Genomic DNA, 13246 nt, shown 5'->3' with positions numbered 1-13246 from the left:
GGGTGTGTAATGAAAATGCCACCTGTATCTGGATGGGGGACAATAAAACTGCGGGAGCTGCTCATGCATATTGTCAGATCAAACAATCCTCTATCCTGGTGGTCTGCCTGGCCATCCAGAGTCTGTTCGCTGTGTGTGTGCCCTCATGTAACCACAGCTCCCAACACCTAGGTCACCTGGCCTAGATGACAGCCAATTCATTACAACAACCATCTTGCTTCTCTCAGTCTAATGATGCGCCCTCCCTTAAAGTTTTTCAACTGGGCAAAAGGTCTTCAGGTGCATCATAGAGGCATGTCTAGCAGTCAACGATCTCTCTCCAAGATGTACACTATACAAAAGTAGAAAGAAAAAGGCAGCTCTCACCTGCTCCTCTTGTTAGGAGCACGGATTTCAGCCTGGACACGGCTGTCTTGAAAATGAAAAGAAGTGTGGGATCCAGCTCTTTATAACAAAGGATTCTTTATTCCAAGAGGTTAAAAAATTCCAACAACAAATGCAGGATAATCGGTCTACGCGTTTCGGGTAGTAAGCACAAAAAAATCTCCACGTTACCCGTCACGTCACAAGAGGGAGGAGAAGATTCACAAGTTTTTAATTTATCATCTACCATACTGTCAGGAGATCAGTTAAATGTCCTTAAAAAAGGATTGTCCTTCTCACCTACCTACCATTTTGATTTATACCAAACGATTATTGATGTCAATCGGTCGGCACGGAATCTAACCTTGAAGAGACATTTAGAAAAAGAGAAAGATATGATGTGTGATGTCACAGCACAAAGTAGTGAGTGCAACCTCTTTGTCTCCAGCATCGATACTAGATTTATGGATATGAATGAATTTCGTGATGGAAATTCGTGATCTCCAGTCATTATTGTCATGATTGCGAATATTCGCATTACCCCAAAAAAATAGCATTACGAAAATTTGCAATCAACACTTCTCCTAAAATCAAAGATATTGCAGCCTTCTCATTGGCCCACAAGCTAGAAGCAGGGAGGGATCATGTGCACTGTTTACGTTACATTACTAAGTACAGTGAAGAATTCAGGCAAATTTGTAAAATAGCGAAAAAGCATTTCTCAGTACTTAGTTATGACAAGGAATTGACCAGAATGGAAACAAGTGAAATTAGGTGTGTGGCACTTAAAGCCCCGACACTGGGAAATATGATTAATCCGAGCTTATTTCAAGATACCTCTGTAACTAAACCGGTGTGTCTCTCCTGCAAGGGCAGATGTATATGCTGTAACCACATGAGGGTGAAAAAGCATTTTAAATCTATGGCAAATGGCAAAAGTTCTGAGATTAAGACATATCTTAAAGGGGTTGTCTAAGTTATATAAATATATGCCCATGTGCCTTATAACCTAATAACACTTTTGTAATTTACATTTTATTTCTATAGTAACGGGATTCTGCAGGGCCGATGCGGGTCATGTGACCCGCGACGTCATCCACCAGGCTCCCTGTGCTGACGTTTCGTGTACAGGCTTATCCCAGGCTGCCGGACAGCTCCTGTGAGGGATCCTTACCAGTGCCGGCAGCCCTGTGAAAACACCAGAGCCCTGACCCACTGGTGTGCCCTCCCCCCTCAATCTGCGTCTGGCTGCCGGACGGCTCCTGCTATCAGTGCAGGCAGCCGTGTGAAAACACCAGAGCCCTAAACCACTGGTGTGCCCTCCCCCCTCCCTCTGCGTGTGGCTGCAGGACGGCTCCTGCTACCAGTGCAGGCAGCTGCGCGAAATCAAGAGTCCTGTCAGATGCAGGTAATCGGATCCAAAATACACCTCCCCCTACCCCCGGACAACCACATACAAGTAAAGCCTTGCTCATGATATACAGTGCCTTGCAAAAGTATTCACCCCCCTTGACTTTTTTCGGATTTTGTTACATTACAGCTTTACGTTCAATGTTTTGTTAATCTGAATTTTATGTAATGGATCAGAACACAATAGTCTAAGTTGGTGAAGTGAAATGAGAAATATATATAAATAAAACTATTGTTTAGAAATAGAAAACAGAAAATTGGCATGTGCATATGTATTCACCCTATTTGTTAGGAAGCCCATTAAAAGCTCTGGTGCAGCCAATTACCTTCAGAAGTCACATCATTTCACTAATTATGTCCACCTGTGTGCAATCTAAGTATCACATGATCTATATACACACCTTTTTTGAAAGGCCCCAGAGGCTGTAACACCTAAGTAAGAGGCATCACTAACCAAACACTGCCATGAAGACCAAGGAACTCTCCAAACAAGTAAGGGACAATGTTGTTGAGACGTACAAGTCAGGGTTAGGTTATAAAAAAATCTCCAAATCATTGATGATCCCCAGGAGCACCATCAAATCTATCATAACCAAATGGAAAGAACATGGCACAACAGCAAACCTGCCAAGAGACGGCCGCCCACCAAAACTCACGGACCAGGCAAGGAGGGCATTAATCAGAGAGGCAGCACAGAGACCTAAGGTAACCCTGGAGGAGCTGCAAAGTCCCAGAACAGAGACTGGAGTATGTACATAGGACGACAATAAGCCGTACGCTCCATAGAGTTGGGCTTTATGGCAGAGTGGCCATAAGAAAGCCATTACTTTCAACTAAAAATGAAAAGGCATGTGGGAGACTCCCAAAATGTATGGAGGAAGGTACTCTATACAAAATTGTACTTTTCGGTCATCAAAGAAAATGCTATGTCTGGCGCAAACCGAACACATCACATCACCCTAAGAACACCATCCCCACAGTAAAACGTGGTGGCAGCATCATGCTGTGGGGATGTTTTTCAGCAGCCGGACTGGGAAACTGGTCAGAGTTGAGGGAAAGATGGATGGTGCTAAATACAGGGATATTCTTGATCAAAACCTGTACCACTGTGCGTGATTTGAGGATAGGACTGAGGTTCATCTTCCAGCAGGACAATGACCCCAAACACACTGCTAAAGCAACACGAGTGGTTTAAGGGGAAACATGTAAATGTGTTGCAATGGCCTATTCAAAGCCCAGATCTCAATCCAATAGAAAGTCTGTGGTCAGACTTAAAGATTGCTGTTCACAAGCGCAAACCATCCAACTTGAAGGAGCTGGAGAAGTTTTGCAAGGAGAAATGGGTAAAAATCCTAGTGGTATGATGTGGCAAGCTCATAGAGACTTATCCAAAGCGACTTGGAGCTGTGCTTTCCGCAAAAGGTGGCTCTACAAAGTTTTGGGATCCCTGGTCCATTGGCTTAAAAACACCCCAAAGCATTAGGTTCCCACCACCATGTTTGACAGTGGGGATGGTGTTCTTTGGGTTGAAGGCTTCTCCTTTTTTACGCCAAATGAAGGAAACATCATTGTGACCAAACAATTAAATTTTTGTTTTATCTGACCATAACACAGAAGACCAGAAGTGTTCTTCTATGTCCAGATGAGCTTTTGCAAAGGCCAAGCAAGCTTTTGTGTGCCTTATCTAGAGAAGTGGAACCCAGCAGTGTGCAGTGTCCGTTGGATTGTCTGCCTTGAGACATTGCCACCAGCAAAGCCAAGATTTACCAGGATGGCCTTGGTGGTGATCCTTGGATTCTTTTTCACCTCTCTAACTATCCTCCTGGCCAGCACAGGTGTCACTTTTGGCTTCCGACCATGTCCTCTGAGATTTTCCACAGTGTGGAACATCTTGTATTTTTTGCTCAAATGTAAATAAAAGCTGAGACGTTTCCCCCCCCCATAATAAAGCCTCTTGTACATCGTCTTATTATCTTTTTGGGAGACACCTATGTAATTTCCCGTCAAAAAATTACTTGCTGGTTGAATAAAAGTAAAAATTTGCCAGGGGTATGAATAATTATGGGTAGCACTGTATATATACAAATATTATACACACATTATATATATATATACCATCTATATAAAATGTACATAGTGATATTGATTGGTAAATATATATCTCCATATACATATATAGATGGTGTGTGTGTGTATATATATATATATATATATATATATATATATATATAGTCGAATATCTTCTATATAAAAAGAATCTTCATATAAAAGAGGATAAAATATATATATATATATATATATATATATATATTTATAAAAAAAATTATATGATCCTTTCGGTGGATATAATCGCCTCTAAGTTCTTTTATCAAGTATCTTTTTTTTGATTTGTGCAAGCAGTGAAACACAGGGACAATTGTCTATGCAAAAATATATATGTAATTTATTATACACACTATAAACCAAGAATATAAAATCAATACGCATGCAAGGACAAACAATGAAGCTGTAAAATAAAACCCAAAATATGCCACACGGTGGTGCTAACACACCACTATCTCACCAGCACAGTACAACTTAAATTTACCTAAGTTTTAACAAACAGACCAATGATGTATATAACAGGAGAAACTTAGGATCTTCTGTTTGCCAAACAGGCTATAACAATAAAACAAGCATTAATTTAAATGTTATCCTTTGACTCTGTTTTCCTATGACCAATCAAAAATTTCATATTAATACGACAAAATATCCAGCTCGGCAATCAGACTACGGAATATAACTTTCTAAGGGTTTAGTCCTCTTTTCAAATAATGTCAGATCTTCCATTAGCAATTTGCATCTTTGCTAGGAGATTAATCAGCATTATGGAGACGCCTAACACTATATATTCCCACATTATGGGGACTTTTGGCTATATACTGAGAGAGATATCTTATTAGTATCACGAGCAATAAGTAAAGTATACGTTACCGGGTCAAAGATAGTCAAAAAAGAATCCAAGTTTCTTTTGGTATATCTTTCTTGTGATCAGTTTACTTTGTGAGTTTTTCTTTTGGTTTGTGAGTCATCTCTAACACTCTGCACACAAGTAATTATTCCCCACCTTATCTAAGAATCATCCTCTTCTGGATTAGGGATTTCTAATCAGGTAAGGTGGGTGTATTCGTATGCTAAAAACACAATGATGTCATATTAACCCTTGACATGGTATAAAAAAATTGTAAAATAATATAGTATTGTCCATCTGCCTCCAGATGGCACTGTTGTAACATCAGACTTTTAAGTGAAAACTTAGATAATGTGGCTTTATTTTATTAGGTACCTTTTAACCTTTTTAAACGTAAATCAAATAGGAGGGATACTTCTTTGACACTCTGAAGTAATCTTTCCCAGACTTAGTGGAACCAATTTGATGGCTCCCATACCATCTTATTTATGGGCAGATAAGAAATACAATGGGCCTTATACTCGCACTGTGGGTTTGTGTAATCTAACTGTCCAAGCTATTGAGAATATATGAATAGACATCACGCACCAGACGCTGGTGTGAATGGGGCCTAAGAGGTGGGTATTTATGCAGGGAACCATTACTTGTCTAAAAGCAGGCAGTCATAACCAAGTAATAAAGTCCTGTCCAATATGGCGGATCTTCCCTGTACTTTATCACTTGGCTATATTAGCCTGTCTGCATTCACTACATACTGCACCAGCGTAGATGCTTGCAATGTATATGGTGCAGCATGTAATGTGTGTGGTGCAGCGCGTGATGTGTGGTGCAGCGCGTGATGTGTGATGTGTATGGTTGTGAGGCACCAAAATATGAAAAAAGTCAAGGGGGTGAATACTTTTGCAAGACACTGTAACTGCATGCTGAGCTTTGAGCAATCAAACATTTCTATCTGGGTGCATGTTTTTTTTTGTCATGGAGTGGATAATAGTAAATCCCAGCTCAGCTGCATTCCCTGTCACCACAACTGTTACCATCAAACATTAAAATAGAAAATGACTGGTATTCAAATTGAGTTCCTGCTGTAGAAGTACACGGTTTGCTGGCACATGTAGTGGACATGACCATCACTGCTCAAAAAGGGATTTATTTCATATTAGAAAGACAGGGCTGTTTTCTTCCAGGAACAGCAGCATATTTTCCACTCAATCTGCGAAGGTCCCAACTCATCCAGGCCATGATATATCAGTCTGAGCAAATAAAAATTGTTGTATTTTCTCTTGAAGAATTGAGAAAGCCAGTCAGATGACGAACGAAACCTTTTCAATAGAAAATACAAATTCAGTTGCTCTGAACTATTTCTACTAATACACCCAGAAAGAAATGGGAAGTTAAAGTGGCGCCATGTTGTAGGCGGGTCCAAACTGACAGAAGGCGGGGCAACACAAATAGACAGGGCCATCAATTCCATGGTGCAACACAAAATACCTGCCCAGAAGCTGCCCTTTTGTGGTGGTCAGCAGCTGCCACATTCTGTCCTGTCTGGAGCAGGCGGCTTAGGAGGTGAGACGTGGGCCACAGCACTACGCCAGCCCTACCTTCAGCGCTACCAAACATACAGGGGAATGCAGCACTAAAAATACCTATTACATACATTAATGTCTCCTCTGATGTAGACGGTTTCTTTCTTCATTTGACTCAGAATGACTTTTCTTTTAGCACAGGATGACTTCTTTCCGCTATGCGATGTTGAAGAGTTTGCCATCATCTTTTCCATCATCCTTCCCATCTTCTCGACACAAACAACCCATCCTGGTGCCCCTGCCAATACTGTGCATGTTGTGCTCCCCTTTTCCCCGCAAATATTATACTGTGGAAAGAAAAGTACCCCACTATAGCAGGCCCAATGGTAATTGTGCCCCCAGTAGTAATAATGACCCTTATAGTGCTCTCAATAATAATAATGCTCCTATAATTCCCCCAGTAATAAAGTCCCTGTAGTGCCTCTAGCAATAATAATTCCCCATGTTGTGGTCCAGAAATAATAACCCCTATAGTGTCCACAGTATTAAAAATGCCCCATGATGACCTCTATAGTGCCCTCAGTAATGACCCCTATACTGTCCCCAGTAGTAAGCTCTTCAAGTGGCCAAGGAAAGAAAACTAAATATCCGAGTCATGTTCCATGCCGCATGCAGGCCACAGACCTCTTCCAGCCTGCGGCCTGAGATGCCTGCTTCCGTGTGCTGTTTGTACAGTGCCTCATATGGTGGCCTGTAGCCTATGGGGCTGAATGGCGCGGCAGGGAACCACAATACAGTTGCATTCAGGAGGGTATCTGCAGCCTAAAAATAAATGCCCCCTTATAATGTGTCCCAGTACAAAAATGTCTCCATATAATGTGCCCCAGTACAAAAATGCCCCCTTATTATGTGTGCCAGTTTAAAAAAAGTCCCTTATATTATAACGTATGCCAATACAATAAATGCCCCCTTATGTGTGCAAGTACAGAAATAGCCCCTTATATATGTGAGCCAGTACAAAAAAAATACCCCCTTTTAGTAACCCCAGTAAAATCAATGGCCCCTTATGGTGCCAGTACAAAAATGCCCCTTATTTGTACTCCCAGTAAAAACAATGTGCCCATAGTTCCCCCTAGTTATAAAAATGACCCCTCCCCATAAAGGCCCAATAGCATGCTGCAAAAAAAAAATAAAAAAAAAATACTTACCTCTATGCCGCTGTCAGGGTGCAGTGCATGCTGTAAGCTGCCGGAATCAGGCATTGGCCTCATAGGCAGATATCCCTCCTGTGTCCTGCTGCAGCATTTGAATATAGAGAGAGGAGCACTTCCACAGTGGTAGCACTCATTGCCCACAGCTTTCATCAATGCTGGCATGATGCTACTATAAAATGTGTGCATTTTTCCAACCAGGCTCCTTTAGAAAAATGACTAAACGCCTAGGGTCTCTAGGTTGGAGCTTAGGGCTGAGACAGTCACATGTATGAGGACGAACAGTGCTAGACGTAGGAGCGGGGCACGCGTTCACTAGCGGCAGGACGGATCTGACGGCCTGTTCACCCGACGGAACGGCCTGCCGGAGGTCCGTGCCGCTAGTGTGAAAGTAGCCTTAGTCTCCCTGTAGCATTAACAGCTAAAGAGGCGATACTGATAAAATGTCTGTTTCAAGCAACTGTAATAATCAGGATCTTGTGTGTTGAGTTCAAACGTGGCAGGAGAACTAGTTACCTGAAAACGAATTGCGCAAATACTAATGCTGTAATACAGTCAACAGCATCTAAGCATTGGTGGAGCCCGATAAGTCATCCCTGGCTCCAGCAGACGCTGACTACTATAACTCACAAGCAGTGTCTGTTAATGAACACTAGGAACATGTGATAAATCTGTGTGTTGAGTGTAATTACACAAATTTATATATATACACACACGGATATAGAAAAAGAATTACAGAACCAAATCCAGCAAGAACGATATCTGCGCTCAGACCCTGCATGACTGATAACACATAAAGTGATCCGCATCTGGGAATACTTTAGGCCTGATGATTTATCATTGGCTCCAGCAGGCGCCGGGAGCTATAACTCACAAGAAGGCAGCGTCTGTTGATTAGGAGCATGAGATAAATTTACCAGCTCAACCTCACTTTGTTGAAGTTAAAGATATCTTTGTACCGTGTAAATAGAAGATATAAAAATGAGATTCCTTGTTTGTTGTGGTTCATGGAAAAAGAGGATAACAAAACTGCAAGCTTTCGAGATTACTCGGGTCTCTTCCTCAGGCATGTTATAACGCAGTATCTGAACATTCACATATTTATACACAAAAATACATTACCTTGCTATCCCCATGTATTTCTGCATGGTAGATCAGCTACCTCCCCATGTATTTTTGTATAGAACAGGGCAAGGGCTTTTTACACATTTTTACACTGCTAAGCGGAGGCTTCCACCTAGCAGTGTTGCCGGTGATGGGCGGTATTTAGCACTGCCCTAACTGTTTTACAGGCTAGGGTAGTGCTAGGCGAAGGCCTTCGCCTAGCAGGTACCCAGGATATCACCGGATTTAATGAAAAAGCCCTTGCCCTGCATGATTCAGCGCAGGGCAAGGGAGTACATTGGAGCATGAACTGATCCGATGTTCACCTCAGACAGGCTCCATGGGTGAAGAAGGGGATGTGTCCCGGTTCAGATCTGAACCCGGACAACCCCTTTGACCTCACTTAGTAGGCCGATGAGCTGCAGCAGTGTACACAGCACCAGAGTTTCTAACACATACCAATACAGTTTATTTGATCTCTTAGTTTGCCCACTGTACAGTGAAGTGATATTAGTTTAGGGCCTTAGCATATCTCATCTATTTCAGTGAAGGATTATTATACCACCCTGGAAACGCCCACACAACAACACCTACATCTGGCCAGGGTTTGCATAATCCTACACTATAGGATAGCCCAGGCAAAGAACCTCTGATATTTCTCTGGAAACTAATAAATTGACAACAAGGCTTTGCCATTCTCCCATATCAACAGGGTGTGTCCAATACAATCAGTGCTGGGACCCAGTGTAGGGACACCCTCCTTTAACAAGGAAATGGTAAGTCCCAGTTTTTAGTTTATTCGTGCAATTCTAGGAGAAATAACGGAGGAGTGACACACTATGAAAATTGATTCCTACTGTTATTTTATGGGGAATACAAGATTTTACTAACACAGAAATTTCAGGAGATCTGCAGGTCTCCTTACTCTATCTTCTCTAATGACAAAGCCATCATCAAACAGAACATGTGTAATATTGGCTGACCTGTGATTTGTGGACATCCGTGAAAGAGCAGAATGTAGATATTGGGACAGCAAGTGAGAATGGCCTCCACTGCGTCATCGGTCACATGTAGGCAACGATCTATGTGAATTTCCTGCAGGGTATAATGGAAGGCTTTAACCTTAATACAGAAAGTAAGGTCCCTTAAACATAACCTGTCACTACAAAATACAGTACAACCTGCAGGCCGCATGTTATAGAGCAGGAGGAAATGAGGAGATTGATATATAGTTTTGCGGGAAAAGAGTCAATAAAACTTGAGATCTATGCATTTCTACCTTTGCTTTTTCTGACTTTAGTTGTACATGGGGTGTGTACACCTCATGATAGTATTCACTGTGTAAGTGTGTATACAGAGATAGCTGTCAGTCACTGATAGCTGTACATGGGGTGATTGACAGCTATCTCTGTATACACAATTACACAGTGAATGCTATCATTGATTACACCTCCCCCGTGTACAACTATCAGTGACTGACAGCTAGCTCTGTATACACACTTACACAGAGAATGCTATTAATCACTGATAACACCTCCCCAGTGTACAATATCACTGACTGACAGCTATCTCTCTATACACACATACATAGAGCATGCTATCAATCACTGATAACATCTCCTTGTGTACAACTATCAGTGACTGACAGCTAGCTCTGTATACACACTTACACAGAGAATGCTATTAATCACTGATAACACCTCCCCAGTGTACAATATCACTGACTGACAGCTATTTCTCTATACACACATACATAGAGCATGCTATCAATCACTGATAACACCTCCTTGTGTACAACTAAATTCAGAACAAGCAGATATTTAAATGAATAAATTGCTCTATAATATGCTGCATTTTATGGTGATAAGTCCTCTTTAAAGCAGATTTGAGGAACCATGGCTATCAGTACAGCACTGTTTATCTACATGAGATATGTGTGTAACGCCCCAGAGTGGCATTGCCACTTCTGCACCTTGCTACTGTCTTTATTGGTCTAACCTCATGTCATCTTGTGCATTTATTCCAGGTCCTCCACAATGTAAATTCCTATTTTGTTATGTAACTGTTCAAATGTTATGTGCCTTGTTCACCAGTAGGTGGCAGCAAACACGGAAGAGCTGCAGTTAAGTAGAATGGAGCTTTCCATTCTATTCTAACCCCCTTTTATGGAGGAGTGGACGAGCCCCACTTCCTGCAGGAAGGGTGGGGACCAGAGTTAGTCAGTCTAGCTTACCCCCTGCTTGGGGACAGGTGTGCAGGGCATCTCTCTGATGGACGTGCCCAAGACAGCCAGAGCACCCTCAGCTTTGCTGGCCATGGAGACCAAAGCTTAAAGCCTCAGAAGCTAGGAGCATAGTTCCCTGGCCTAATTAAGAGACAGATTACAAAGAGAAGTTGCAGCATACAGAAGAAGCAGAGTCATACAGCCAGACTGTCAGTACAGCAGAGCTGTAACAGATGTAACTGAGACGAGTTTGCCTGCCAGATTTTTAATGCTAAAGTCTGCTGGGACCAAGACATAGTTGGAAGATTGTGTCTGATGAAAGTTTACCAAAATAAAGCTGCTTTTCAACTGCATACTAAGGTCTGGACTCAAGTTATTCTTTTATCCCTCAATTATTCCCACCTATTTGCTTCAGAGCCAAAGCCTGGGGTCCAGCCATATCCAGGTAGGAGCACCGTGACACTCACTCAACGTAAAGGGACATTTTAGGCCACCCTATACCACTCGGCCATTTCTACACCTGAGTACCCAATTCCCTTAATAGAGCCCCAGGGGGCGGCCTGTTGCATGTGCATATAGAGTAATGGATGTGGGAGTTAAACAGCTGTACTAAGTGTCCAGGTCCCCAATACCTGCTTGATGGGAATAAATTACTGCATGGTACGTTACATGAGAACTCTCATGCAGGTAGACAGCTTCTTACAATTTATCACGGCACTCGTTATATAGAGTTGTGACTGATGCGATGACGCATGACGCACAACGCCACACGCGGTGCACGCCGGCACCCACATTATTTAAACTGTAACTTAGCGACCGCCCAGAACGCCATCCAGCAGACACCATGCATCTGATACTAAGGTACAAACGACATCTGTGACATTTACTCTATACAATAGGCCTATTTGTTTATCTATTTGTATGTATAGGTGACTAGGTCCACGTCTGTTTATGTACCTTACCAAACAGAGGCCTCAGACTTCAGCTATTACAGGCACAGGCATCCATGCTCTCATATACAGACATCCCCTACTCATAACTATATGGGTTTCCACACTGAAATTAATACATCTTGTGCCCCACAGGAGACATCCAATCTGTCCTGGGATCCTTCATAGCCTGCGATACTCTGCAATCCACTACTGTCTGTATAATTGGATTTTTCTACAGCTGGCATCTAACAGCAGCTGCTCCTCTGTATATTGTATATTATATATTATACTACAATATTATTCACATGTATATATTCTGTACGATTGTCCTGACATCTTAAAACATGTCATTGATAGAATTAATTGAAAACTATATCTAGGAATTTATGATTGATTATGCACAAATACCTATGTGTATTATATTCTGTACTTTACCCCAGGCCATGAGCAAGGTCCGGCGATAGGACCGAAACATTGGCCAGTTTAGATTACTTATTCCTGGATGGATATATGATTAAAAAGGATAATTGACTCAACTCTATAGAACGAGTGCCGTGGTTTATCTTTACTACGTTGACCCTAATTGCCATTGAGCACCGTACCGAAGAAAAAGAAGAGTGCCGTCTAATTAAACTTTTATCAGACATGCTCATGGCAGGTTTTCAACCTATGTATGGAAACAAGAATGTTTTGATCACAGACAGCAAGCAAAGGGCCTGAAAATCATCATGACCATCTATCTATACACCACCGGAAAATTAAATGTGATTGAGCTGGCAAAATATAAAAGTGCTAGTGGTGCTGGTCAATGATCACACAATCAAGGTGGTGCACCCTTTATCTGAGGTTCTGCAGCAGGGTAACATTAAAGGGTCACTGAGAGATTTGGCGATTAAGCTGGCAAGAGGAGCTGCTGGATACCCTGAAGAAGTGGATACCCTTTTTCTAGAAAACATATTAGTTGAGTATCGGAGCATTTCATGCTCTGATGCTCTCCCTTGCCCTGCACTATACATCGTTTTTGCAGGGCATTTTTGCAGATCCGGTGACGTACCAGGCTCTGCTAGGCAGAGGTTTCCACCTAGCAGTGTTCCCGGTGATGTCACCACCACTAATGGGTGGTCTTTAGCGCTGCCCTAGCCTGTAAAACTAGCAGTGTTAAAATGTAAATAAAAAGCCCTTGTCCTGTGCGATACAGATCAGGGCAAGGGAGAGCATTGGAGCATGAAATGCTCAGATGCTCAACTCATTTGGACTGGAGGGGTTAAGAAGGGGTTATGTCCGGATTCAGCTCTGAACTAGGACAAACCCTTTAAGGCCCCTTTCACACGAGCGAGTTTTCAGCGCGGGTGCAATGAGTGACGTCAACGCATAGCAGCCGCACTGAATCCTGACCCATTCATTTCAATGGGTCTGTGTACATGAGCGTTTTTTTCATGCATCAGTTCTGTGTTGTGTGAAAACGCAGCATGTTCTATATTCTGCATTTTTCACACAGCCCTGGCGCCATAGAAGGGAATGGGGCTTCA

At 42.3% G+C, this 13246-nt stretch overlaps 1 protein-coding gene across 2 annotated transcripts in view; it reads right to left on the bottom strand.

Moving 5' to 3' along the window:
- The window catches only part of AMN1 (antagonist of mitotic exit network 1 homolog), a 67880-nt gene that overhangs the window by 4432 nt on the left and 50202 nt on the right, over positions 1-13246 (bottom strand). For both annotated transcript variants that reach the window (XM_044272664.1, XM_044272665.1), the window contains exon 6: positions 9545-9656. In XM_044272664.1, the coding sequence (XP_044128599.1) occupies positions 9545-9656 (112 nt within the window). The remainder of the gene's footprint in view (positions 1-9544; positions 9657-13246) is intronic.

This window comes from Bufo gargarizans, chromosome 11 (assembly GCF_014858855.1).
Source record: "Bufo gargarizans isolate SCDJY-AF-19 chromosome 11, ASM1485885v1, whole genome shotgun sequence".
Classification (NCBI taxonomy): Eukaryota; Metazoa; Chordata; class Amphibia; order Anura; family Bufonidae; genus Bufo; species Bufo gargarizans.
The sequence above is the reverse complement of the archived record's forward strand: the minus strand, read 5'-3'. Positions and strand labels throughout refer to the sequence as shown.